Source organism: Phyllostomus hastatus, unplaced genomic scaffold, assembly GCF_019186645.2.
Source record: "Phyllostomus hastatus isolate PE091 unplaced genomic scaffold, TTU_PhHast_1.1 phas_scaffold_55, whole genome shotgun sequence".
Lineage (NCBI taxonomy): Eukaryota > Metazoa > Chordata > Mammalia > Chiroptera > Phyllostomidae > Phyllostomus > Phyllostomus hastatus.
In genome coordinates this window covers 11882729-11908770 of record NW_025334035.1, presented here as the reverse complement: position 1 = coordinate 11908770, position 26042 = coordinate 11882729, and the positions used below count along the sequence as shown (strand labels likewise).

Below are 26042 nucleotides of genomic sequence, written 5' to 3'. Positions count from 1 at the left end.
GTAAGGTTCAAAATACATTATTTGCAATATGAAATCGGTAGGGTAGCAGTCAATCCAACAGATAGTATTGAGTACTGACTGCATAGTGGGGGGACTACTCCAGTACAGAAAAATGAATAAAAGCTCATAACTTAATCAAGGAGACAGTATCAATAAAAAGTGAATAAGCCCTGGCCTGTGTGGATCCCTTGGTTGAAGCATCATCCCATCATCAACTGAAGGGCTGTGGGTTCAATTCTCAGTCAGGGCACATGCCTGGATTTGCAGTTCAGTCCTTGGTGGGTGCACATAGGAGAGGCAACAGATTGATGTCTTTCTCTCACAATGATGTTTCTCTCCCTCTCCTCCTTTCTTTCCCTCTGTCTAAAAGCAATAAGCATGTTCTTGGGTGAGCATTTTTAAAATAGTGAATTGAGATTCAATAAATACATGTTAGAAAGATAAGTGAACAAAGAGAAGCAAAACTATTAACAGTGCAGAAACTAGGAAACTGAAAATAGAAAACTGTTTTAGTAAATTTAACAGAAGTAGGTGACTGATTCAATTAGCCAAGAAAAACAAACTTCCTTGCATTATTGGTGAATTTACATGGTATTTATGTGGGCTCTTAGTGGTGTTTTAGGTAGCTTGTCAGGTATAGTCATACCTTGGTACTCGTCAACCTCAGAACTTGTCAAACCTTGTAATCGTCATATTTTGGCAAGAAAAAAAAAATGTTTCAGCACTGGGCGCTTGCTCAGGACTCATCACACTTGCTAGAACTTGTGTGAGTCATGATGCCACCCCGCAAGAGAAAATACTTCATCATTTGGTACTCACTGGTTTTGGCACTCATCACAAGTTCTGGAATGAATTAATGACAAGTACTGAGGTACCACTGTGTTGTGTGTATCTAGTGAACCAAAGGACTGTATGTAGTCTGTTCATTTGTTTCCCAATCAACCTCTCAGAAATAAGCAGAAATGTTATGGTTATCTCTTCAGGCTCAGTTAGCACTAGAGGTCATTCTTTTGCTGATCCTGCCAGTAACCTTGGTCTAGAAGACATTATCAGGAAGGCTCTCATGGGAAGCTTTGATGACAAGGTAGAGGACCACGGCATTGTCATGTCCCAGACTGTGGGAGTAGTGCCTGGTGGTGCTAACACTTCCGTCATGACCAGTGGTGAAACTCGGAGAGAAGAGGAGGACCCGTCACCTCACTCAGGTAAGGTTTTTCTCATGCTCTTATGTTTGCTTTCCCAAGAAAAAGCCAACTACTCACTTCTGTGTTCAGAATAACCTCTGAGGATTTTAGTTACTTTAAAAAAAGTTTTTTAACCTGCTCATTTTAGTAGCATGAACAGAAATAAATATGGACAAAAATTTTCCCCCCAGAATGTCAGCCTCCCACATATTTGTTTTTACTTTTGTTTGCATCTAATCCTTATCTCTATGTATAAGGATAATTATACATTATAATTATAATACAAGTACAATTTCATATTCTGCTTTTGAATAGAAGTGGCTATTGTAATAAAAATGATAGGTTCAGAATAAAAGAATTTTATCCTTGAAGAAACAGTAAGGGGAAAAAAGTGGGGGGAGCCCTTCAGAGATCATATTATCCAGAAAGCTTCTGCTATTGTTTGAGGAATGAGCATTGTTCCAGACATGTCCACTGACAGACACACATAAAAGGATGATAAAGAATGAAATAATTTACCTGAAGGTCAGCATTACTTCAGGTTTAATTCTCCTGTTATTGTCAAGCAAAAGACTGCACTAAAGTTAAGAAAAAGGTAAAGAGATTAGAAATATTGTTTTTACCTATATACATTAATTTTAGGACAATATGGATTCATTTCCTGCTTTGAAAGATGAGCTGTGCCTTCCCCTTTCTGCTCTTACATTCCAATTTTTAATGATTTTTTAAGTGCATGTGTATTTCAAGGTTATAATATTAGTGACTGTTACACAATTATAATTATCCTGGTTGTATGATCTTTTTATTATGGCATTTCTTTTTGGTAAGGTTTTCACACTCCATTTTCTCACAAAGGATATTATATTCCAAGAAATCTAATGCTTGATAAATTTTTTTGTTGTTGCCTTTATATTTGAAAAAAACAGTTTGGCAGGTTATAATTTTCTTAGCACATACTTTTCTCAAAACATGCAGGTTATAATTTTAACACATTTTTCAAAACACGATTTACTTTTTTTATACTGGCACTCACTGTCATATAAGAAATAAGGCTAGATGTTTCTCCCCTCTCCCACCCCACCCCCTACTTTTGGTGGATGACAATTTTTCTGTCTAAAGAATCCTTTTTTCCTCAATTTAATAAATTAACTATCAGCATGTATTGGTATTCATCATTCTGTATCAGATTTTCCTGATCACAGGAGGGCATCTGCAGTTTCAGGTAGATTTTTATACTCAGGGAAATAGTGTTCCTCTTAGTCATTTTGTTTCTTTGGTTAGACTTTCTCTTTTTCAGAAATGGTTATCTTTTTGCTGGATAGTCTCCGTCCTCCTTGTCTGTTATTTTCTAATTATTTGTTATCTTCATCTCTTTCTGTTGCTTTTCCTGTATCTGTTTTTTTCCTTTATACTTATAATTCCCTTTTATTATATCTGGTCTGATCCTTGCTGTATTTTGTTTCCTAAGCCTTTTCACCTCATTCTTGGCTTATCAAGTTTTTTTATAAACTGTATTCATATATTTTGAAGTTTTTCTTCAGTGCAGTATAGGAAGCACCTTTTCTTTCTGCTGAGGCCCAGTAGTACCAAGAAGGATTCTCTGGTCTAGGTTTTTTCCTTTGACCTGTCTTCTCCAGGTCAGTGTAATAACTCCTCTGTATGCTTCTCTGTAAGTTGGTGGGGGAGGAGGTAGTGCAGATTTAAGAATTTTGTCAGCCTGTTCTAATTTCCTTAGCAGTTTTTGTGCCCCAAGGCCAGGAAAGAAATATTCTGCAAATTTTAGTTCCTTGGTTGCATGTTTTTAAATTTATAGCATGAGGACCTACCCCTTTTCTTGCTTTAGTCCCATAAGTATATTCCGGCTTATATTTTTACTTCACTGGATAGTAGGATCTAGGTTCTTCTTTCATTTAGCATTATGTAACTGTCAGTGTTTTGGTAGGTTTTTAAGTTGAGAACATAGTTACTATAGATCAACAATTAATAACTTATTTCACTTTTAGGAGGAGTGTGCAAACCAAAGCTGATCAGCAAGTCAAACAGTAGGAAATCTAAATCTCCTATCCCTGGGCAAGGCTACCTGGGAACTGAGCGACCCTCTTCAGTCTCCTCTGTGCATTCCGAAGGGGATTACCACAGGCAGACGCCAGGATGGGCCTGGGAAGACAGGCCCTCCTCAACAGGTGAGGAGCTCACTGCTAGAAAATTAGTCTTAATGTAGTTTATATGGTTAGTACTTGGTTAGTACTTCTAACCAATCAGAAACTTTGCTTGTGAAACTATTATTTCCATTACTATATCATCAATAGGTTTACTTTCCATAATAGAAATTGAATACATATAACCTTAAAAATTTTAAGAATGCAAGGTCTGATTACCATGAACAAAGGAAGAGTTATGAAAAAAATATCGTATCCACCCCCCTCTTTTCTGTATTATGCCGGTAGCCATCATCTGCTGTTTGCAAAACAAGTAAGTCTATGGGTTCAGTTCTTCTGTGAACTCTACCTAACTGTAAAGTGCCACTTCCACAGCAGCTTCACCTTTACCCTTTCATACAGGGCGTCCAACCCACAGCCCACAGGCTGCATGCGGCTCAGAATGGCTGTGAATCCGGCCCAACACAAAATCATAAGTTTACGTAAAACATTATGAGATTTTGTTATTACGTACCACAATGTATTTACTGTGTGGCCCAGAGACACCAAAAGGTTGGACATCCCAATAGGTTCTTAGGGAACACTAGAACATTAAAGTCAGAAATGGGAAGAATAGTTTAAAAAGCCACTATCTTTCTTTAGGTTCACTATGTCTATACAGACGGATGAAAATATCTAGGATATTTCCTAAATATCTAGGAAAATATCTAGGATATTTAGTAAATGCTTCCCATTTTGTACCTGTTTGTAAGCTTTTAAAACATAATAACCATAATGTAGTCTTAAAAAAGGAACAGACTTCTCATTTTTATAAAAATAAAATTAGGATGTTTGCTGTGGATTTAAGTTTTCAGAGAATTATAAGCCATACTTTTCTTAGGGGTTAAATATACGTAAATGTCAATGAAAAAATCTGAGATTTCCCCCCCTTCTTAAGACATACAAATTTCATACAGATGTTATATCAGCATAATTTAAGGCTTTCTGGTTTCTAAAGTTCTCACACCACATGTAAAGTGGTTATGTACTAGTCTGAAAACTTATAACATAGATCAGTGATTGTTCTCAAATGTCTTTTAGAAAAGGAATTATTAAACCATTCATGAAATCACTTGATAAAATGGTATGTTTCCTGTTAAGAGTTTCTTAAGCTGTAGGAGGCTTTCTGGGGACAGTAAAAAAATCTAGAAATTGACAACTGGTAGCAGTGCTGTCCTTAGGTTTATGTTTCCTCCTTCTTAATCTTGTACATTTATAAACCTGCCCAGTGAGATCCACCAGGTGACATGCATCCTGCTGCCCCTTGACCTGCTGAAATTCCTGGGTATTTTTCCCTGTCATCCTGTGAGAACTGTACCCTGAATTTATCTTTAAGAGTCAAGTTCTTAGTACAACCAGAGTCTTTTGGTTAGAGCGTAATATCCAGTAATTCTACTTGGATTCTCTATGGAAACACCTAGTTCTAGACATAACAACTAAAAATCCAGGCCTGAGCTTTTATTTCTGGGCTCAGCAACCCTCACCTCATGTGTTTGTGTTATTTGTCCTGTCTAGACTGACTGTTGCATTATCACTGGCTACTGTTTAAGTGGTGAATCCTTGGCCCTTCTATATTGTTTCATTTTGCTTAGTTTCACAAGACCATTTCAGTATAACCCTGTCCTCCTCCCTCCAGTGAAAGTTGGGTGAAATAGCAACTATGCTCATGACAATGAGAACCTAATTTTTATTTTTGCCAGGCTCAACTCAGTTTCCTTATAACCCTCTGACCATGCGGATGCTCAGCAGCACACCACCGACATCGATTGCATGCGCCTCCTCTTCTGTGAACCCAGCAGCTCCTCACCAACAGAACAGGATCTGGGAGCGAGAGCCAGCCCCACTGCTCTCGGCACAGTATGAGACACTGTCAGATAGTGATGATTGAACTGCGCAGAAAGGGGGTCTTGGTGGGGCCAGGGTATGGGGGAGGGATCTAGTTTCTGCTGGTTTTATTTTTAATTGCAGGTCAAAAACCTGCCTTCCCATGACTTATGCCCAGAGACTTTTCAGGAGAGCCTGGACCATGGATTGATGAAATGATGGAAATACAGAGAGAAATGAAGAAAAACTGCTTTTGATACAGGGAGTTCAGTGGATTGTAATAGTAGAAGGCCGAATTTTTTAAAAGTGGACAATTCTTGTTCTTACATCTGTAAAGAAAACCATAATGTCTTTAAATCACTCTTCTGTAAATAGATTATCTTTTGCAGTGGTTCCCCTTGCTGTAGTATCTGGTGTACTTATGTTCAAGTCAGCATCAACTTTGGGGGTAATTTTTAAAAATCTTTTTAACTCTTGCCTTCGAAACAACCTCAAACAGACCAGTTACATAATTTTGGCTGTCACGGGCATTGTACTTTTATTCTATTTTGTTTCCTCTAAATTCAGGTTCCCAGGTGATATGTAAAATCTTGTGGAAATGTTAAGATTTTTAGCCAGACCCTGTCATAAAAGCTGTATATTGACATGTTATGGTCAAAAGGTAGAAGAAACAAAATTCTACCATATTGTAAATTTCCAGTGCAGGCTTAAATTTTTTTTAATTAGCAGCACTTAATAACTGTTACTGCATGGGTATGTTATAGTTCAGTTTTTTAAGTTTTAAAGGCTTTTTTGAGGCATACCTCACTATTATACACACTGGTAACTTAACCATGCCCCTAAGTATTCTTTTTATCCTGCATTTGATGCAGCACAACAAAGCTTTTGCTTTGAAATGAATTTGACTACCCTGTCCATGGGTATAGTAGATTATGATTTAAGGCTCTTGCTGTCTCAGGTCTCAAAGGAAAAACTTATACTTTTATTTAGTTTTGTTTATATATTATTGGCTGAGTTAGAAGATAATGATTTGTATAGAGCCTCAGTCACTTACAGTCACTTTGTGCTGCACATCCTGAACCTTCTGGGTCCGTTCCCCTTCTCTGTGTGCCAGTGCTTCCTCTCACTTTGATTCCTTGTTGGCAAGAGTTTGTTGTTGAATGTTTTCATTTCACTGAATCTCAAGGAGCAAATAATGTAAGACTGAATTTTAAACTGATTATGGTACTAGAAGGTCAATTTTATTCATTAATTATTGCTTTTAGAATTTTTAGATTTTTTTCCCAACGTAACTTAGCATTGAAGCTTCCTGCTGTAGCATATAGATGTTAAACAGTTTTGGGAGAATGCCACTGATTTAGAAGGGGGAGAAATAGAGGTCTCTCAGGAAGGTAAAAATCAGCACTTTACAGACTTCTAAATAGACCTAAACTTTTTAACAAGAGCACTCAAGCCTCTAAAGAAAACAGATCTATGGTGACCACTGACTGCCTTCTTTGTGATGAAGTGTCTTGTGTGTGTGATCGCAACCTTCACATAGCCCAGTAGCACTGGTGTCCAGTCCCCATTTCACAGATAAGGGCACAGGTTCAACACTTTGCCCATGAAGTTAAATAAGTGACAAAGATAGGCCATAAATTTGTTTGCCTGAAGTTAAAGCCTTCGCTCCTGTTACTGTTCCACTCTCGTATACTTGAGGTCCTCAAAATAAAATTTAGATCGGATTTTAGCAAACAGATTCCTACTACTAGGAAAGCTGGAATCACTTTATTATAGATATATATCGTATACATTTTAATGAGAATGAAACAACAATAACAATGTTCTTCGTAAGTGTTCTGCTGAAATTTTTTAGGTGCTGACATCATTAATAATTTATATTATCAACTGACCTAGAAGAGATTATGATGGTATTTTTCTTATGACCCTGAGGGTCTTAACCTCTTCCAAATCAGAATCGTTTTTGGGAACATGTCAAATCAGAGCCTAACCTGATAACTTTTGCAGTTTCACTTGAAGGCCCCAAAGTGGGTAGCTTGTTAATCCCTCACCCAAACCTTATCACAATGCGTGTGTTACTTCATCTACCGGCACCTCACCTAGAGAAGAGGTTTCAGACTGGGAGGTAAAATGCAGTACTATTGCTTAGTTCAGAACAATGAAAGGACAGAATTCACACATGCCTTACCTATGGAACAAACCCAGGAGGGACAAAGGGCCACCTCAGCATGACTGAAAGCAGCAAGCACAGCACAGGGAGTGAGTGATGACCTGTTGCAGTCAGCTGTAAATCAAAGTGTAGCCTTTTGCAGGCTGAGGTTTCAGTGTTCTGAAGCTACATCTTTATGCATGATTTCTTAGCATCCAGACCTAATTTAAAGTCTTCCCAATACTGTTCATAGAAATATTCTGACAGCCCAATTTCCAGTGCATGTTTATAACTGAAAGTTTCATAATGCTTTAATTTCAGTATGCTGAATGATTCTGTTTTAAAAATATGCCCTGAACAGCTAGTCCATGATGAGTAAATGGGTCAGCCCTCCTGCTTTGCTACCTTGTTTTACATTGTGAATGAACTTGAATGAGAACACCCACATGAAGAAACTGTCTTTCTGAAAACTCCTAGTTTTTCCAGCACCAGGACCACAAGTTGAATCATTGTGGAGGATCAAAAATTCTCAAATAAAACCTGAAGTGAAAAACCTAACTTTCAGTAACCCCTGCAATTGTGAAAAGGTAAAAACATTCTCAATGCAGAAGGTGAGTAGTTGACAATAATTTTTTTAAATCACCAATAAATGAAGAATGGGCTGCACTGAAACTTAAGTCTGATTTATATTACAGTTGGTCTCTCTGAGTTAAGATGATTAAAGGAATTAGCTGAGTGGTAAATGCATATAATGAACTTAAACACTAGGAAGAAATTTGTATCTGCAAAATATGAAATTGCAGTTTTAGTCTAATCCCTGAGGATTTGGACCTCAGGGTTTCTAGTATTTTATTTTTATTAAGTCTTCAGTAAGTTACTTTTTATGAGAAACTCAGAGTATGGAATACATACAATATTGTGGTAGAGTATCTAGTTTATTATGGAATAAACTAGAGTATGGAATACATACTCTAGTAAAACAGAGTATGGAATACATACAATATTGTGGTAGAGTATCTAGTTTATTGTGAAAGGATTTTTCTGGTATGTACACAGGAACCAAAAATATCAGGTTTATCATTCCCACTCACAACACCAATAGTAACAGTGTTTCTTCACGGTACTTAGAGAAACTGCATTTCCCTTGCAAATGTCTCTCTGTGAGACTGCAAAGGTTAAAACCCTCATCTATGAGTCTTGTATTTACAGTCCCTGACTTAACAGTGGTTCGACTTAATAATGTTTCAACTTTATGATGTTGCAAAAGCAGTATGTGCTCAATAGAAACCAGCTGGACTAAGCTGATATTCAGCGGGTTAGGTGTACCTAAGCATTGACGACTTAACAGTATTTTTAATATACAATGGGTTTATCAGGACATAACCCCATAGTAAGTTGAGGAGTACCTGTACACATTTTCTAGACACTGAGAAAAAATGATAAAGCTCTTTCAGCATGACAGTCTATTCATTTAAGGTAATTTAATCAAATACAATCGCCTACGGCCACACGCGACTCTTGTTTGTTCCCTACTTTACAAATGAGGATACTGAGACCCAAATTCAGAACACCAGGACTAGGATCCAGGTCAGTGATTCTTCTGTACCTGCAGTACGTTATCAGCACTACTGGGCAGGTTTTAAACTGTATACTTGTAGGGCACTACCTTGAGGAAGAAGGGTTTTGGGTGCAGCCTAGGCACGTATTTCTTAAAAGAGCTCCTCAGATGATTGTTCCATGACCTGGGTTGCAAAGGAAGTGGAACGCTCAGATTTGACAACCGGGATGTTACTGTCCCTCCTCCTTTATGCATTCAATCTCATATTGTGCTTCATGAAATACATTTTAAGAGAAATAACTCACCATAATCCCCTTTTTCCCATGAGATAGGTAGCTCTGGTCTGCCAGATGTTGATAAAATAAGAGAAAAGAGGGCAACAAATCAATAGACTGAAAGCTTATGTCAGAGAGGCCTGCAGTTAGGGCAGCACAGCCAGCACCCAACCATACGCTACAGCTGAGGGTGCCACCTGACATCCTCAGAAGTCAGAATCAGCCAGGGTGAAAGCTGATTGGCCTTTAAAAAACCAAAGTGGCAGTGTATTAACTTGTCTTTCACTGAGTCTAAATTGAGAAACTATCAAGGACAAAGGATTTAAGGCAGTGATTTTCAACCCTTTTCCCCCTTGTGGCACACATAAACCAACCACTACAATTCTGCAGCATACCAAAAAATTTATTTTTCACCGACCTGACAGAAATGTAGGTATAGTTTTGAGTTATTCACACCAGTCAGCTATTGTTGTGTTGGCTATTGTCATTTTTTAATTTCACAGTCTAAGGGAAAGAGGTCAGTGACCCTGACTAAACAGGCAGCTAGTGCCTGTTTTAAAAATTCTCGTGGCACACTGGGTGAGAATCGCTGATTTAAGCCATTGATTTGGGTGCTACTGAGACTGGAATTATAAGCTGTTATTGAAAATTCCCAGAACAAAAAGGGATTTAGAGCTTGATAAATTTAAGTCAAAGGTCTACTTTTTCTAGACAGCTCAGCCAATTCTTCCCTAATGTGCTGTATAGAAACCTCATCCCTTTTCAGCTCTGCTTGCTTCAGTGCTTCCTGGTAGATCTCTTTTGCTTGTGCATATCGTTCTAAAATAACCCAGAGAGAAGGAAGAACATAATAAAAAAAGTGTTTCAAAGTGATTCTGAAGAGAAAGCACTAGTTTAATACAGGCCTAAGTTACTGTGTACTTAATAAGTAAAAGGCCGGTCCTGCCTCATTTCATCCCCAGGTGACAAGCTGACTGAGAGAGGTTGTAAGCTGGTGCAGGTGCTGGGAACTTACCTTGGTGAGTGCTCTAGGACTCCTGACTGCCAACACACCCCTGGGGCCCTTACTTCACTGGCCAAGAAATTTCCTATTGCTGAAAAAGGACCTGTCACTCCTGGTTTCTGGAAGTTGTAGGTTGAGGCCCTGAGTGCTGTGGCATAGTATGTCTGTCAAACTGATATTCTGTCTTGGCAGCTTCATAATTACACTGGTAAGAATATACTCAATTGTACATGTGAAAACTTTAGAAATCTGTAAAGCATTACAGAAATGAAGCACTGTCATCGCAAAGCTTTCTCTATAATGATGTGGGTTCAACAGGCTGAGGCAGGAGTACAAAAGTTATGTAAACTGAGCACAATAGCATTTCAGCCAAACACACATCCTTTTTTGTATTATTCAGGCAGCCTTTTAATTAGAGGACTCTAAGTTTTAATTGTATAGTTTCCTCACTGCCCAGCCTTGCCCTCCCAAAATACCATTTCACAATTTATAAATCCAGTAGCACCCCTCCCTATAGGTAGGTCAGTCAAGCAAGTCAATCAAGATGTCACAGCCTCCCTACCTCTGTGCATCAGAATTGCAGCCAGATTACTGAGCACCATGTGTAGCTCAGGATGTTCTGTTTGTCTTGCCAGATCTGATGCCCTCTGTACGTAAAAACTGGCCTCATCCAAGTGGCCTTGTGCATCCAGGCTGGTAGCCAAGTCACTCATCAGCACAATGGTCTACACAAGGAAGAAAACACAGGGAGCTTAAAAAAAAAACACCTACACAGATTTAATGTCAATTTGGAGTTTTATAAACTGAATATACACTTGAAATTTCATCTTTCCTAGCATTCCACAAAAGGGGAGGGATATCAGCCTGTAACAAATATGTGCCTCTAGCATTCACAGTGTATAATGGATAGCATTAGTTTTGACCCTCTGGAAAAACGGTACAAATCCAGAAACGAGGGAACAGATTAAACATTATTTATTAATATAACTAATTATCATATCAGAAACATGAAAAATAACAACACAAAGCTAGAATATTCCATTTAAGGTTCAGCAATCTTAAAAAGCTGCCCCCTGGAGCCATACTGTAGTGTAATTCATTCCAGTTGGTGACCCTGAGATGCATCAAGAAGAAATCCATTATCCACTTTAGGGTGACTCCCATTAAGAGGTTTTTAAATGTTGGTACTAAGAGAGGTAGGTCCTATCTCCTCCATTAAGTCATGCTTTAAGCCCCCAGTTATAGTACTTGGTGATTTGAATTCCATGTTTGTCTTATTCCTCAGTGATACTCCATTAACAGGACTCTAGAAAAAGTCCTACACATCCCTTTCCTGAAGATAATTCATAGCCCATTACTTACCCCACCCATCTACCCCAGCCTTAGGAAATGTTCAGTCCAGTTAAAATTTTTGTCTCTTTTGTTGCTAATACCAAGCATTCACAAAGTGATCCACCTGTTACCTCTACAAACAATTTGGAAGGAGAGACAAGATGATTTCAATTCAATTCAATGTGTTTAGTGTTCTAACAGAAAGTTTGTACACTGTACTTAAATTCTGTCAGTGGTTTCTAACTTTTTTAATGCAGTCTCTCCTCCTTTTCCCCACTTTCGTGTCATTTTACCTATGGGGCAAGGGAGGCAAGGACCTTCAGGAGTTTAGCTGTTCCTAATAAGATTCAACATTCTGAAATACAGCGCGGTGTACTCTGAAACCCCAGAAGCACACAGGTGCCTGGCTAGACCTGCCTTTTAGAAAGGTTGCTCTGATGTGTGAACTCATACTCATTCAAAATATTCTGGACAGATCCAGTAATTGATCAGCAGTCTCAAATCCTTTCTGAAACAAGTAGTTAGGGGTGGTGAGGAGTGGTGGCAGGAAAATAAATGGACTAGGGGCACAAGGAGGAGGGTATATGGGGGACCATCTGCTGACTATCTATTCCCAACGAGTGTGGCATTGCACACCTATAAATTCTGAAACCTGTTTTCCTCGCTTACCTGTGGGTGTGTTTCTCCTAGTATTTCTTCAGAAATATGCAAAGCTTTTTCATACATCTTTTGTGCCTGTGACGGATACTTGGACAATAGAAGGTAGCGAGCATAAGCATCTAAGCACATGCCAAGGAGGAGGTGGGTATTGGCTTTCTCATCCACTAAAAAGGAAATAAGAGCATTGCTGTGATATAGCAAGTAGAGTACAGAAAGTGAGTCAGAACTGGCCAACCTACCCTAAACATTTTTCTTTTTACCAAGACCCACAAATATTTAACAGTACAGGACCCCTGAACATTTCACGTCACGTAAGTACTCCTAGCCTGACAATTGAGGTCAATTAACATCTAAATCGGTTCCTGAAACCAGTTCCAACTTGTGTGTAGACAGGTACAGGGTTCCCCACACCAACTAGCAATTCTCAGCATCAGCCAGGTATCCAAGAATTCAACTCACTTCTGACACCATCTACCCAGAGCTAGCATCAGATTCCACAGGTTGATGGTTCAGTCCTACAAGACTGCCTTCCTCCCTCCCCAACTTGAGACACCAGTCACAAGTCCAGCTTGTTACCTGTTCTTCAGACAGAGTAGCTACAAATTTCCAACTACCCCCTCCAACTCAGGATGCCAATTGAAAGACCAGATTGTTGACCTGTACTTCTGACTGACTATAAATCAGAGGTTCCCAGAATTCCTTCCATGGGTTCAATTAATTTGCTAGAGCAGCTCACAGAACTTAGAGAAACATGTTACTTGATTACTGGTTTATTATAAAAGGATATAACTCAAGAACAGCCAGACAGAGAAGCACTGGGCAAGGCAGTAGAAAGGGTTGAGGAGCTTCCATGCCCTGATCAGGTGCATCCCTGTCCCAACACCTCTGTAAGTTCACCAACCCAGATGTGCTACAAACTCTGTTATTTTGGGGTTTTATGGAGACTTCATCCCACAGGCGTGGCATTAAACACTGACCACTGGCAACTGGTTCAACCTCCAGCCCCTCTCCCCTTCCTAGAGGTCACTTGGTGTGACTGAAAAGTTCCATCCCGCTAATCCAGAGATTGGCTGCACTAGCGGAACAGCCCCAATGTTTAGGTGCTTTCCAAAAGTTGCCTCATTATCATAACAAAAGGCATCCAGCTTACTCTCAACACTTAAGAAATTCCAAGGGTTTGGGAGCCAGGAACTGTGGACAAAGACCAAATGAATACCCATAAGAAATATATATTTGGTCAATACTGCAACACCCAATTAAATGACAAACTTTTCCCCACTTAATTGAGTCCACACATTGACTAAAATGTGGTATATTATTTTAGTTTGAAACTAATATTTAGCATATACATGTGAAAATAAGACCTGAAGTAGAATGAGTTAACAGCAAAGCAAGTCTAGGGCAAATGAGGAAGTTTTAAGGTGCAAAAAAAGCAATGTAGTAATAATCCACAGGCCATTTGTATCCTGAAATGGAAAGTCAGAAGCCAAATTTCAAGAACAATTTTAAAGATCCGTTTTTTGAAGAATAATAAAGGTTGCAATGATATAGCACTTCTTGACACACATTACAAAACTAATTACACAATGTCTGGTAAAAGCACCAAATGCCCTGTAGAACTGGAGAACACAGATCAAGCTCTTAAGAGGCAGCGACTCTGTTTTACTTATAGCTGTATCTCACTGCCCAGTAATGTGTGTGGCATATAACAGGCATTCAGTTGTATTTCTTGACTGACTGGTTGAATGAATTAAAAAAAAGGTACTGAACTAAATATGGAAAAGGTATACCAGTAATGAAACTAAAAATTAATAGAATTAAACAGTCACTTCATTGATCTATGAAAACTCAACAGAGCTGTCATTACAAATCAGTAAGAAGAGGATAGACCACTAGAACAGTTCTGAGCTAAAACTTGTCCATAAGGGGAAGAAAAAATTATATTGCCACCTCTTACCGCATTAAAAAATAAATACTAGGTACAATAGCTCAGTTGGGTGGAGCATTGTCCTGATATGCCCCTAGTTGGGGCACACACAGGAACCAACTATTGAGTGCATAAATAAGTGGAACAACAAATCAGTGTTCTCCAAATCATTTAAAAATTTAAAATTCTAGGTCACAGAATAAAAGACACACAGGGAAGGAGAAAGGTAAAAGAATGTTAAATTGTACTCATCTTACAGAAGAAACTGAAAACAATGTTTTTTTCTGAGTCAAGTATGTTTGGAAGAAACTTTTAGATTAGCCTTAACAGAACTGAAAACCATTCATATGCCTTCCTTTCAAAATACATAAATGGAGATTTAGTGAGGAAAACATCCCTGTAGGGACATAAGGACCTGAAAACAAAAGAAATAACAAAAATAGAAAATATTTTTTAAATGCAACAATTAGGCCAAACATCACGTTTAGTACTGATGTAAAAAGGTTTTAAGATTATCTCAGGACAATGATATTTTTTAAAAAATCTAAACAAAGCCTTCTACAAAAGACATATAACAAATGACTCAGTTAAAAATGGCAAGATATAGTCAACAATGTAAAATTAAACTTGTGACAAATAGGACAAAAAACTTTCTGATGAAGAGATGATGAAGATATTGTCAATGATGTATATACATATCTCTTCAATGAAGATATATCTAGGACTGTTTAAACAGCACAGATACATGTGTAAAGATCACAGAAACAAAAATTATGCCTAGAACAACAAAATCATCAAAACTTGGGCAAAACTAGAATCCTGCTAAACATAACAGACATATATAACACATCACCCAACAATAACGGAATACATTTTCCTCTCAAATGCACATGCAACATTCTCCAGGAAAAACCATATACTGGGCTATAAAATAAGTCTCAGTAAAAGGACTGAAATCATCAGAGCATGTTCCCTGACCACAAGAGAATGAACTTAGAAATCAGCAGATGAAAATCTGAAGAATGGACATATATATGGAAATTCATCAACATACTCCAAAATATCCTAAGAACAGAAAATACTTTGAGACATGAAAACACAAAAAAATTTGTGTATAGATGTAGCAGAGAAATTTATAGTTGTGAATACCTATATATACTAGAAAGATCTTAAATCAATATCCTAAAATCTTCCACCTAATATACTAGAAAAGAGCAAAATAAACCCAAAGCAAGCAGAAGACATAATAAGGATTAAGAGTGGAAATAAATGAAATAGTAAAATAATATAGAAAATGAAACCACCAATTGGCTCTTTTTTAAAATATTAACAAAATTGACAAGGAGAAACTGAATAAAATAATCAGGATGATCCTTCATAAACAGACTGGTAAACATAATATAGAAAAGGTAACTCATTTAATAAATTACATTAATATATCACATTCCAGCAAACTTTTACATAGTATTTAATGAACTCTAGTCACAGTCCTATAGCATTTAATTCCCATAACAACTCCATAAGGCAGGTTCTACTATTATCTTGTTGATGAGGAAACTGAGAAAAGTTAAGTAACTTTTTTAGTTAAAAACTAAAAACTGGGAAAGGAGTATGTTCTCAGGTACATAGAGAATACTGTGAATTATGCTTTCAAAATATAATCCCGTAAGAAAAGTTCTTCTAGAAAAATACAGCTCTCCAAAATCCTTTTACCCACTCATTCACTTATTCAACAGATATTTATCAACACTGTGTTCTTGACACTGTCCTAGCTACTGAAATCAAATCAAGAAAAATGGAAGTAATAGAGGAAGGAAGAAAAAAAGTTGCCGGATAATGAACTCTAAAGATCTGGCCCATATGGTTTCATAGATTCTATAACTCTGAAGGAATAGAGCATTCCTATGTAAACCCCATACCTATTCCCAGACAGAATACATAGAAAGCATCTCAATTCATCTTATCACATTAATACAGTCCTGTGGTGACAAGCACAATAAACTATGGATCTCATAAGAAAATAAATGCAAAAGTTCTACATAAAGTCTCAGCACTTAACATCCAGCAGTATACTGAACAATTAACCAATTACTAGCAAGCCTGGTTTGCTACAGATGTATGATAATAAATCTGTTCATACAGTTGTCACCAAACTAGATTATAAGACAAAGTTTTCCATCACCACTATCATTCAATGTTGTTCTGCGATTATTGCCAATGAACTAAATTTAATGGGGGAAGGGGGAGAGACACAGAAGTACATCTAAAAGGAAACAATTCTCATGATTTCCCAAATGTATAATTACATCTAGGAACCATGTGAATATCAAATGAAAAGCAAATAGTTTAGTCAAGTACCCACTTGGAATCAAAGGTACTTAAATAGATGTTAAATCTATGTGAATAAATCTGTAAGCAAGAACCACACCATGTTCCTCAATGGGAAGACTCAATATTGCACAGTGTAGTAAGGGACTTCTCTTGCTAGCATGCTGCAGTTTGTCCCAGTATTCACTCCTTTCAAGCAGAGGGCATTTCCACTCTCTATTGGGAATGGATTCGGACCAGTTTTAGCCAATCATGGTAATCCCATTTCTCTGGCCAAAGACTGGGTTAGAAATATCAAGAAACCCAATTCTCATCAATGAAAAGGAAGAATAAATCTACCTGTGGACTTCCAGAAAAGATGACCTGCATTCTATAAGAAACAAATAAGTCTCCTTTTCCCCCAGACGTTGGCATTTCTGGGTGAGACGCCTGGGACCTGGGACACTTTCCAACCACAGGAAGGGGGGTGGGAGGGTGACCAGAAGACCAACACCCAGGGTGTGCCAGTGAGGAGGGGAGGGAAGAGACAGCCTTGCAGGACCTCCGTCCTACCTTAGCAATACACACATCAACTGGCCCAGCAGCCCGGCCCCTTCTGCACACTTGCCAGTTACAAAAGATAAGTGTCATTACTATTTAACTTAATTTGACATTCTCTGCTATTTGTAATCAAACAGTAACTTATTTATTCAGATGTCAAGCTCCTCAAACTAACATAAATATAATGTAAATCTAACAACTCAGTCTTAAAGCACTTGGGGACTTGACAAAATAATTTCAAATTCATGTGAAAATAAAAATAGAAAAAAATTTTGCAAAAGTAGCATTTGTGAACTTGGGGTAATGAACACAAAATACAATGTACAGATGATGTATTACAGAATTGTGCACCTGAAACCTGTATAATTTTGTTAACCAGTATCACACCAATAAATTCAATAAAAAGGAAAAGTAGCATTTGTGAGTAGCATCTGTATTACCATATAGTTCAAACATATAATACCATATATTAATAACTCAAGCAATGTATACTGTTATAAATTTCATCAGATTAATAATCTAAATGGAAAATCCCAAGAGAAAGCCAAGCATATACTTAATATGTAAGCACATAATGGTGACTGACTATCTCTATAGAAATAAAAAGAAAAGTTAGAAGGAAAAATGAGCAAATATCTGATTTCAACACTGGAAAATGCCTTCCTAAGCACTAAGTTCTGCAAGAGCAGGGACTGTTGCCTCACTTGCCTCTCTGAAAATCCTAGAACAATAGCTGGCATAAAACAGCTACTCAATATTCATTACAAATTAACAAAAGCAAAGAAAATAAACAAAGAATTCCTATGCAATATTAAAAAGATTAAAGACTGGTACAAGTCATATTGTGTAAGTCATTTATATGAAATATATCACTAAATTTTAAAGAATCAGGTTACAAATAGTATATACAATATGATCCCTAATGAGTTTTTTTCAAATGTAAATAGCATAGGGCAAAAGCAAGCCTACAGAGATATACAACAAAAAACAGTAGGGTGATTATGGATGATCTTTATTCTTAATGGTTTCCAAATTTTCTTCAATGCACTAGTATTACTTTTGGAATCCGAAAAGATAACTTTACAGTCTTAAGAAACTGTCTTTAGTGGATGCAACAAATGAAAGACAAAAAGGGTATGGACAGCCAGATTTGTTTTTACATCTTTTGTGAACTTCCTCAAAGCACTCCACACTGCACAGAAAATTTCACTTGTTTCATTGAGTCTTTTATTCTTTCATTCAACAATTTCTGAGTCCCAATTATGTGCCAGGCACAGCTGTAGGTACTAAGAATATAGCAGTTAATAAAACAGATGAACTCTATCTCTCTTTGATAGGGAAGACAAATACTAAAAGCACTTGAACAAAAATATACTTTTAGTGGTAATACAAACACAAGCACATAACACAGACCTGCTTTTAAGTGTGAATAAGAGAAGAAATGAATGATAAGGTGTGAAGAGATGACAGTCTTCATCAGGGTAAGCTGCCTAAGGAAGTGATATCTGAGCACAGAACTAAATGAAGAGAGCCAGCCATGCGAAGGTACAAGTGAACAGGCCAGGCAGAGGGAACAGCAAGGAAAAAGGGCTGGAGACAGCACTGAGCTTGAAATGAACAACAGCAAGAAAGACTTGTGTGGTGAACATGGAATAAGTGGAGGCAGAGCAAAAGATGAAGAAGTGGCAGTTATGGGTCAGATTATGTAGGGCCTTATAGATCCACACAGAGATTCTGAATTTATTCTAAAGGTGATGCAAAAGCACTGATTTCTTAAAAGATCACTTTGCCTACTGCACAAACAGACCATGTGAGGGAATAAAGGGAGGCAGGAAAACCTATGAGACACTATTACAGGTATCCAGGCAGGAGAGGGCAATGGCCTGGACCAAAGCAGCAAGGCGAGAGGATGAGATGAGGCATGGTCTGAGAAGGGGATGATACAATATAATTTGTTGGTGAATTATATATAAGAAACAAGGAAGAAATCATAGATGATTCTTAGGTTCTTGGCCAAAGCAACTAGGTGAATGGTGGTACCACTTATTAAACTGAGGCTTGGTAGAGAAACACATTTGTGAATGGCCAAAACCATGTTTGTTTCAGACATGGTAAGTGTGAGGTGACCATTTAGAAATTCAAGATGTCAGGTAGACAATCTTACCCACGAGTCTGTAGTTCATGCGCAAGTTGGGGCTAAAGGTGTAAAACTGATATTAAAGTTACGGGGCTTAAATGTTACCTTCTAGGGTGTGAGGCAGAGTGAAACTGAGAAGAGGGCCGAAGACAGCCCTGACGTCTGTTAACTTCAGAGAGTGGCGAAGGGGAAGGCAAGGAGCCAGGGAAGCATCCACATTTCCAACAGGCAACAGTGATCATCTGGGTCAGAGCTGCTAGTAAGGACAGCAGGGAAGATAAGGAATGAGAACTGGTAACCATAAAAAGAGCTTCAGTAGAGTGATGGAAAAATGGCTTCTGCTCAAGAGAAAACTAGAAGGCAACTGAGTAGAGACAACTCTTTCAAGGCATACTCATTGCTTTAGAGACTATAGTTGACTGCTAACCCTTCAACATCTTACAAGCTCTTGGCATAGAGTGTGAAATGAATGAAAGAAGGAATGTCAAATCTGAAAACTCCCAATATTTTAAAACATATTAAAAAACCCAAATGGTTTAGAGCTGGAGAGCTTCCGGCCCATCCCTTTCTATTCCTAGTTTAACTCTTTATGCTCTTCCCTCCACACTGAGGATGAGTTGCAAAACCACATAACTTGGTGTTTATCTGGGACCAAAGGCAATTAATTAGAATTGTGACTGGTAACTGAAGCTTCCCTTTCTGCTCCTCAATTTTCCAGAGGTTATATATAATAAAAGTCAACAGATAAATGTTGAACATGTAACCAAGGGGTTAAAAAAAATACAGTGATCAAGTCATTTAACCAAAATATCTTATTCCAAATCCTCTGCTGAGACCTTAAAAATAGCACTTAATTTCCCAAATAGATGACTTTCTGTCCCCCAATTCCCTTTCCCACAGACTGATGGTGAAATCCTTTTGGGCAAAAGAGCCAGAAATCCCTACCTGACAGAATATCTTCTGCTATTTCCTTTTCTCTTTCAATTTTTTCCTCTAGAGTTGAAATGCAGAATTCATAGCCAGCAAGAGCAAATTCGTGTCTGTAAAGCAAAGATCAGCAATCTGTTATTTGTTTTTTCACAAACTCTTCTTTTATCCTCATTTTCCCAGCTGCAGTTTCGATATTATCAAGAAAGTGAGATGGGAAGAGAAATTTTGTTTCAAGTCTCTGAGCGATGTCAATCTGCCCTTTCTCAAAAGCTGTATTTTTTCCAAGTCACCCATTTAGTGTAACTTAAGACATAAGGAGCTGGGACCACAGCGGTAGTTTTGTAACCCATACAACCAGCAGCCTTTGTCCTCTCCCTCTAACAGTTCCGAGCGAGTCCACTTCTCCCCTTTGGAAGCGTGCACCTGCTCAGAGTAACACCACAAATGGAGGCTGAGGCCACCCTGCATGCCCCAGGGGCCTGATGGTCTCATACAACTTCTGGAGAGGTTTATTACCTTTATATTTCTTCCAAGCTGTTGGTCTCTGATGCAAGTTTCTCCTACAGAAATGGCACTAGAAGGCGTTTAGCCTGACTCTAGCCCTGGACCCTCTAGCCCTTGTGTCCTCGCCCAAGCAGCAGGCAGACTGACTCTGGATAGAGCAAGCGTCAACTGCTGGTTTCTGTAAAGACATGCACAGAAACATGATGGAAATTCCCTATCCATCCAGAAGTTCAATCCTGGTTCTTGCTGTTTGGCTCCAGTTTCTTACCAGAAGCAGGACTATAAAGCTCACCCCCTCCCCCCTGGTGCCTTGCCGGGGAGAAGAGATGACCCCACTGTTCTGCTCTGTTCCCAAAAGAACAGAAGCTTCCCCAGGCCCACATCTTGGCAGACATGGCTTGATACCCAGCCAGAACACAGAGCAGGGGAGGCTGGCCACAAGATGCTCCTGGTCTAAGTGTCTATAAACAACTTCTGGTCTTATGCTTGTCTTAATAAAACAGAACAAAAATCACTCTTGAGTACAGAGTAATTTATAAAATGATTAGTGGTTTCCACACAAGTTTTCACCCCACAAGACCATGACTTTGTCTCCTTCTTCAGTATTACCAGTTTTGGCGTTCTTTTCATCCTAGGAAGTCACATCTAGTCCTGTTACTCCTCCAAGGGAGACTGATCTCAGCTGGAATGCTCCCTCAGATGGGTCAACTTCACAGCTCCAAAACAGACTTAAAGTGAAAAGCCCTTGGCAGCTCTGGCCTACCACATATCCAACCAACCAAAAGTCGGGAGACTAAGCTGCTCCTGCTGAGAATGAAGGAGCTGCTGAGCAGGGCAGCGGGGACCAGGGTCAGGGCCCCTTATTTCAGTGAACACTCAATCTATAGCACCAGGCTTGAGGTCATTCCAAACCTCCAGGACCCAGCTTCTGTGGCAATTAACAACGTAAGGAAAAGCTTGTGTAAGGTCTTCCTGTAAACTCACCCCAAAATGTAACACTCTAGAGTTCTCTGCTTACATCCTAAGTGGTTCTTCTTTGATCTACACCTAGAAAGAATGAAAGGCACCAGGCTTCACTCATTCTTCCTCATTTGAACTTCCTCATTCACTGATACTGTCAAAATTATTTCTTCAAAGTTTATTATCCCTAGTAGCTTTTAGTTGCTCCCTCCCCTCTACCAAGAGCTAAACTGAAGTTCTAACTATAATGTCCCTGATTAGCCTTGTCACTGTGCAGCCAGGGTTGAGGGCTATATGCCCCACTCAGCAGGCCAACAGAAACAGCAGGGGCAAAACTAGGAAAGACTGAAGATTTTGCAAAGACAAGGGAAGGGAACACTTTGAATGTGATACCAGTTTTTTTGAGATCGGGATAATTATCAGATAAATGAAAATTATATAACATCCCAAGGTCAAAGTGTTTTCTGCCTGCAGTCTTGCTCAGTCTGCCACCACACCTAGATTCTGACTATACTCACCTATTCTGAGCAGCATAGATACTAGCCAACTTTAGAGAGATTTCAATGATTGCATTGTCTTCCTGTTGGGAAAAAGAGAAATGAAGGAAATACATGACAAGTAAAAATTCCTCATGGAATATTTCAGATCAATCTTCAGATTGACTTTGGCCTGAAAGCCATAGTCTTTATCTTTTCAGAAGAATTAGGCAACTATGAATTCCTCAGCTACCATGCTTTTGCGTGAGTGAAAGACCGGCAGTTTTTATACAAGTCCTAGGTGGGGAAAATCTACCTTTTTTTGGCCAAAGCCAATGTTGGGGCTGGGTGGAGTTTTTTTCAGGATGCAGGACTATTCTGAAACCTCCTTTAGGGAGGGCCCAATCCTAGGTAATGTCCTTACCTGTTGCATACCCCCTCCAAGCAGGTAACTCATTGTTGCTTTAAAAAGTTTTTCCGCCTAAAACCATAAGGAAAAGATTTCTCTTTTACTTTTTTGGGCCACACTCTCTATATGACCCTGGATTCTAAGTACTAGTCTGATGCATCATTCTTTATTAAACACAACACACACACTCACATTCACATACACACAGAGAAAAGTATCCTTGTGATGGGAAAACAGACTTAAAAGACCTGGACCCCACATCCTCCGTGCACCTTAAAAACTAGTCTGTTGTAAGTAGAAACTTTAGAAATTAACTTCTCATCCAAACCTACTGTGGCAGAGACTGCAAACTATTCCCTAATATTCCTTCTCCTTTCCATCTTTTCAGTTACAGAATCTCCTCAATTTTTAGTAGGTCAGCCTCCTTTGCAGTTAGGAATAGGTCGTACGATAACGTTTTGACCAAAAGATGCACACAGAAGGAATGTGAACAATTTTTAAATCATATTTTATAAGGAAGCTGCTTGCCCTCCATCCTCTCTTTCTCCCTTCCTGCGAGCTGGAGGTGAGCAAACTCATCTATGCAGATGAGGACACATCTAAGAAGGAACCTGGGCTTTTGGACCACTGCACGGGACAAAGGTACACGGGCCTCTTCAGTGTTTTAATGATATTTGGACTAATACATTAAAAAGAAACAAACCTCCTTCACATGTCACTCTATTTTGAGGTCTCTTTGTTATAGTGGCTTAGCCTGTACCCTTACTAATAGCATTCCCGTGAAACTAGTCCTTTACAAATTCAAGATATTACAAAGTGATTTACTTACATTTTCAAGCTGACCCCGTATAAATGCTAAGTTGGCCATCTGAAAGCAAATTACAAATTGTTTTTCAGTTTAGAGCACTGTGTTCTTAACCTTTAAGCTAAAGACTCTAGCAAAGTACAGCAATGGTATGACAATAAATACTTGCATATACTTTGTGGATGTCAAACCAAACATAGATCCACTCATTCTTGAAGAAACAAATGTTAGTGATATTATTTCTTTTTAGTCTGGGATTGAAACTTCTCCTAAGGGACACCCCAAGGGTAATAAAAATTGAAACAAAAAGTGAAAACAAAAACCAAGAGCTTTACATTCCTGACAGAAAGGAGAGTAAGAACTCTTCCCCCACAGATACCCTTCTCAGTGGCTCAGATTGTGAGTTACCAAGTCATAAGTGTAAGTGATGGCCTTCTTGTTATCACACTGATAGGCAAGACGAAGTGCGTCATGCAAAATTAGCTCAGCCTCTTCTGGCTCATCTTTCATGATGCTCAACTGAAAAGAGAAAAACATGGAAAATGAAAGGTAAAGAAAGCACATGCATGTCCTACCAAAGAGAAGAACATATGGCTATATATCTCAATACACAGAAGGAAGCTATTCATTCCTTTATCAAATATTTACTGAATTCCTACAGTACATTAAGCATTATGTCTGCAATGCTGACAGGGAGGTCAGCCTCTTGCAACTATGTGTGGCCATATGACAAAGTTTTGGCCAACAGATGCAGACAAAAGGAATGTGAGCAATTTTTACATTATACTTTGTAAAAAAGCTCCTTGCTCTACATCCTCTTTCTCTCTTTCTGCAGGATGGAAGTGACCCTGTACAACAAATAAGCTTAATTACAACTAATGATAAAAGCTATGAAAAAAGTAGTAAGAAGGAACAATAAGGGTCTCCTTTAAATGGGAGGGCCAGAGAAGGATGAGAAAGAGTCAACCAAATAAGGATTTGTAAGGGGAAATGACCCAAACAGAGAGTGAGGAATGAGCAAAGGCCTTACAGGCTGAAAAGTATGATTCTTTTTTTTTTTTAAGATTTTATTTACTTTTATAGAGAGGGTGAAGGAGGGAGAAACAAAGGGAGAGAACCGTTGACACAGGAGCCTCTCAGTTGCCTCTGCCCTCAACTTGGGACATAACCCCCAACCCACGCATGTGCCCTGACTGGGAATTGAACCAATGACCTTTCTGTTTGCAGGACGATGTTCAATCCACTGAGCCACACCAGTCAGGGCAAGAGTATGAGTCTTTAAAAACCATTCAAGAAATGAAAAGAAACAGATGTGAAAGGGAAAATGGTGAACCAGAGGATTATTATCAAATGGGTTGGCAAGGTAGGGTGATACCACGTAGGGTCTTGCAGGCCATGGCAAGGAGTTTGAATCTGATCATAAATGCAGTGGGAAGTCATTCAAGATGTTTAGGCAAGAAGGTGATATGATGTAATTTACTTTTAAAAACTCACTCTGGCTGCTGCACAAAGAATGGAAATGTAGAGGGTCAATAGGGCAGGTGAGACTCAAAGGCAGTAGGCTGTGACAAAATGGCTGGGTGACAGCAGGGAAGATAGAAAAAAGGGGCCTGACTTTCTGGATTTGGTGGCAAAAGGAATTGTTGCTGGACTGTAAGAGAATTGGGATGCAGTGGTAAGGCTCCAGAAGTTTTAAGAATGACTATGAGTTTTCCAGGCTGAAAAATTGGGTAGATGGTAGAAAAGAGAAGACGGTAAAGGAAATGTGTTGGGGAGAAATTTTAAATCAAGAGTTTAGTTTGGGACAAGTTAAGTCTGAGAGGTAGACAGAGCCTCAAAGGGGAGATGGCATGTCAGTAGCGCAGCGTGGGAATATAAATTTGGATGTTGTTGGCATCAAGGCGGTAGTTAACCCAATAAAAGAGCTGGGATAACCTAAGAAGGATATGAGAAAATAGAAGAATGTGGTGAAAAGGAAAAGTTTAGAAATCAGATAACGAAACAGCTCATAACCAGCACTAAAATTCATTTTCAGGACGTCACATACTGTACATAAAAATTATGCTCGTCTAGTCAGGATAGCTGGTTCACCGACAAAACTACAAAACATTTCTGCTAATTTTGTTTAAAAGAACGATGCCTGTGTTGCCACTGCCATCTGTATCTGAGACTGCTGCGTTCTACTGCACCCCGCCGAGTGTGACAAGCCTGGACGGGTTCCAACACAGCCCGGCTCACCCATAACCCATCTAGTGCCCTCGGAGCCTCGTCTTCGGCAAACTGGCAGAGCAACGCGCATCCCTAAGGCCGCCTCACCTTGGCCCGCTTCAGCAGCAGGATGATCTCCGCCTCGGCCTCATCTGCCGCACCCTCGGTGGCCGAACCCGGCCGCTCCTTCTCCTCCTCCGCTGCGGGCCTCGAGAACCACGCGAGAGCTGCGGAAAGGGGCTCTGAGGTCACCAGGCCGGCCTACGCCGTCCCCTCCCGCCCGCCCTGCCGGCCCCGCCCGGCCCGCAGCCCTCACCTGCCAGCAGCGGCAGCAGGCCGGAGCCCCTGCCCTGCGGCGCGACTCGGAATGGCCGCACCTCCACCTCAGGTGCCCAGCCCCGGGCCCGCACCGGGAGCAAGTGCGCCGGACAGACCCGGCACCGCCGCCCCGCGGCCCGCAGAAGGTCTCGGCCGACGCTATGGCTCAGAAGCCGGTACATGGCCGCGCCCGGTCCTCTGAGCACTGCAGGACCAGCCAAACCCCGAGACGTCCAGTCCCAGCGCAACGCCCGCCGCGGTGGTAGGGCCGTGACGTTCCAAGAAACGACAGCCTTGCCGGCCGTCTGCGTGATGAC

The 26042-nt window shown here is 39.5% G+C and overlaps 2 protein-coding genes across 18 annotated transcripts in view; one reads left to right on the top strand and one right to left on the bottom strand.

Annotated features, from left to right (window-relative positions):
• NCOR1 (nuclear receptor corepressor 1) overlaps positions 1-7913 on the top strand; it is a 196214-nt gene extending 188301 nt beyond the window's left edge. For all 13 annotated transcript variants that reach the window (XM_045824329.1, XM_045824328.1, XM_045824336.1 and 10 more), the window contains 3 exons: positions 984-1205; positions 3188-3367; positions 5083-7913. In XM_045824329.1, coding sequence (XP_045680285.1) covers positions 984-1205; positions 3188-3367; positions 5083-5270 — 590 coding nt within the window. In that variant the 3' untranslated portion in view covers positions 5271-7913. The remainder of the gene's footprint in view (positions 1-983; positions 1206-3187; positions 3368-5082) is intronic.
• TTC19 (tetratricopeptide repeat domain 19) lies at positions 7-26042 on the bottom strand. Of its 5 annotated transcripts, XM_045824342.1 has the most exons (13): positions 25724-26042; positions 25516-25634; positions 23608-23718; positions 23224-23262; positions 22410-22466; positions 22028-22089; positions 21534-21596; positions 20061-20155; positions 12193-12347; positions 10754-10916; positions 9219-9256; positions 1704-1762; positions 7-363 (listed from the first exon to the last, which is right to left on the bottom strand). In XM_045824342.1, exons 1-13 carry the CDS (start codon positions 25905-25907, stop codon positions 243-245), a joined length of 1266 nt encoding a protein of 421 aa, XP_045680298.1. In that variant the 5' UTR covers positions 25908-26042; the 3' UTR covers positions 7-242. The 5 variants fall into 5 exon arrangements, with proteins under 5 accessions (XP_045680298.1, XP_045680299.1, XP_045680302.1 ...); XM_045824343.1 differs by lacking the exon at positions 21534-21596 and having other exon boundaries at positions 25724-26039; XM_045824346.1 differs by lacking the exon at positions 9219-9256 and having other exon boundaries at positions 231-363; positions 25724-26039.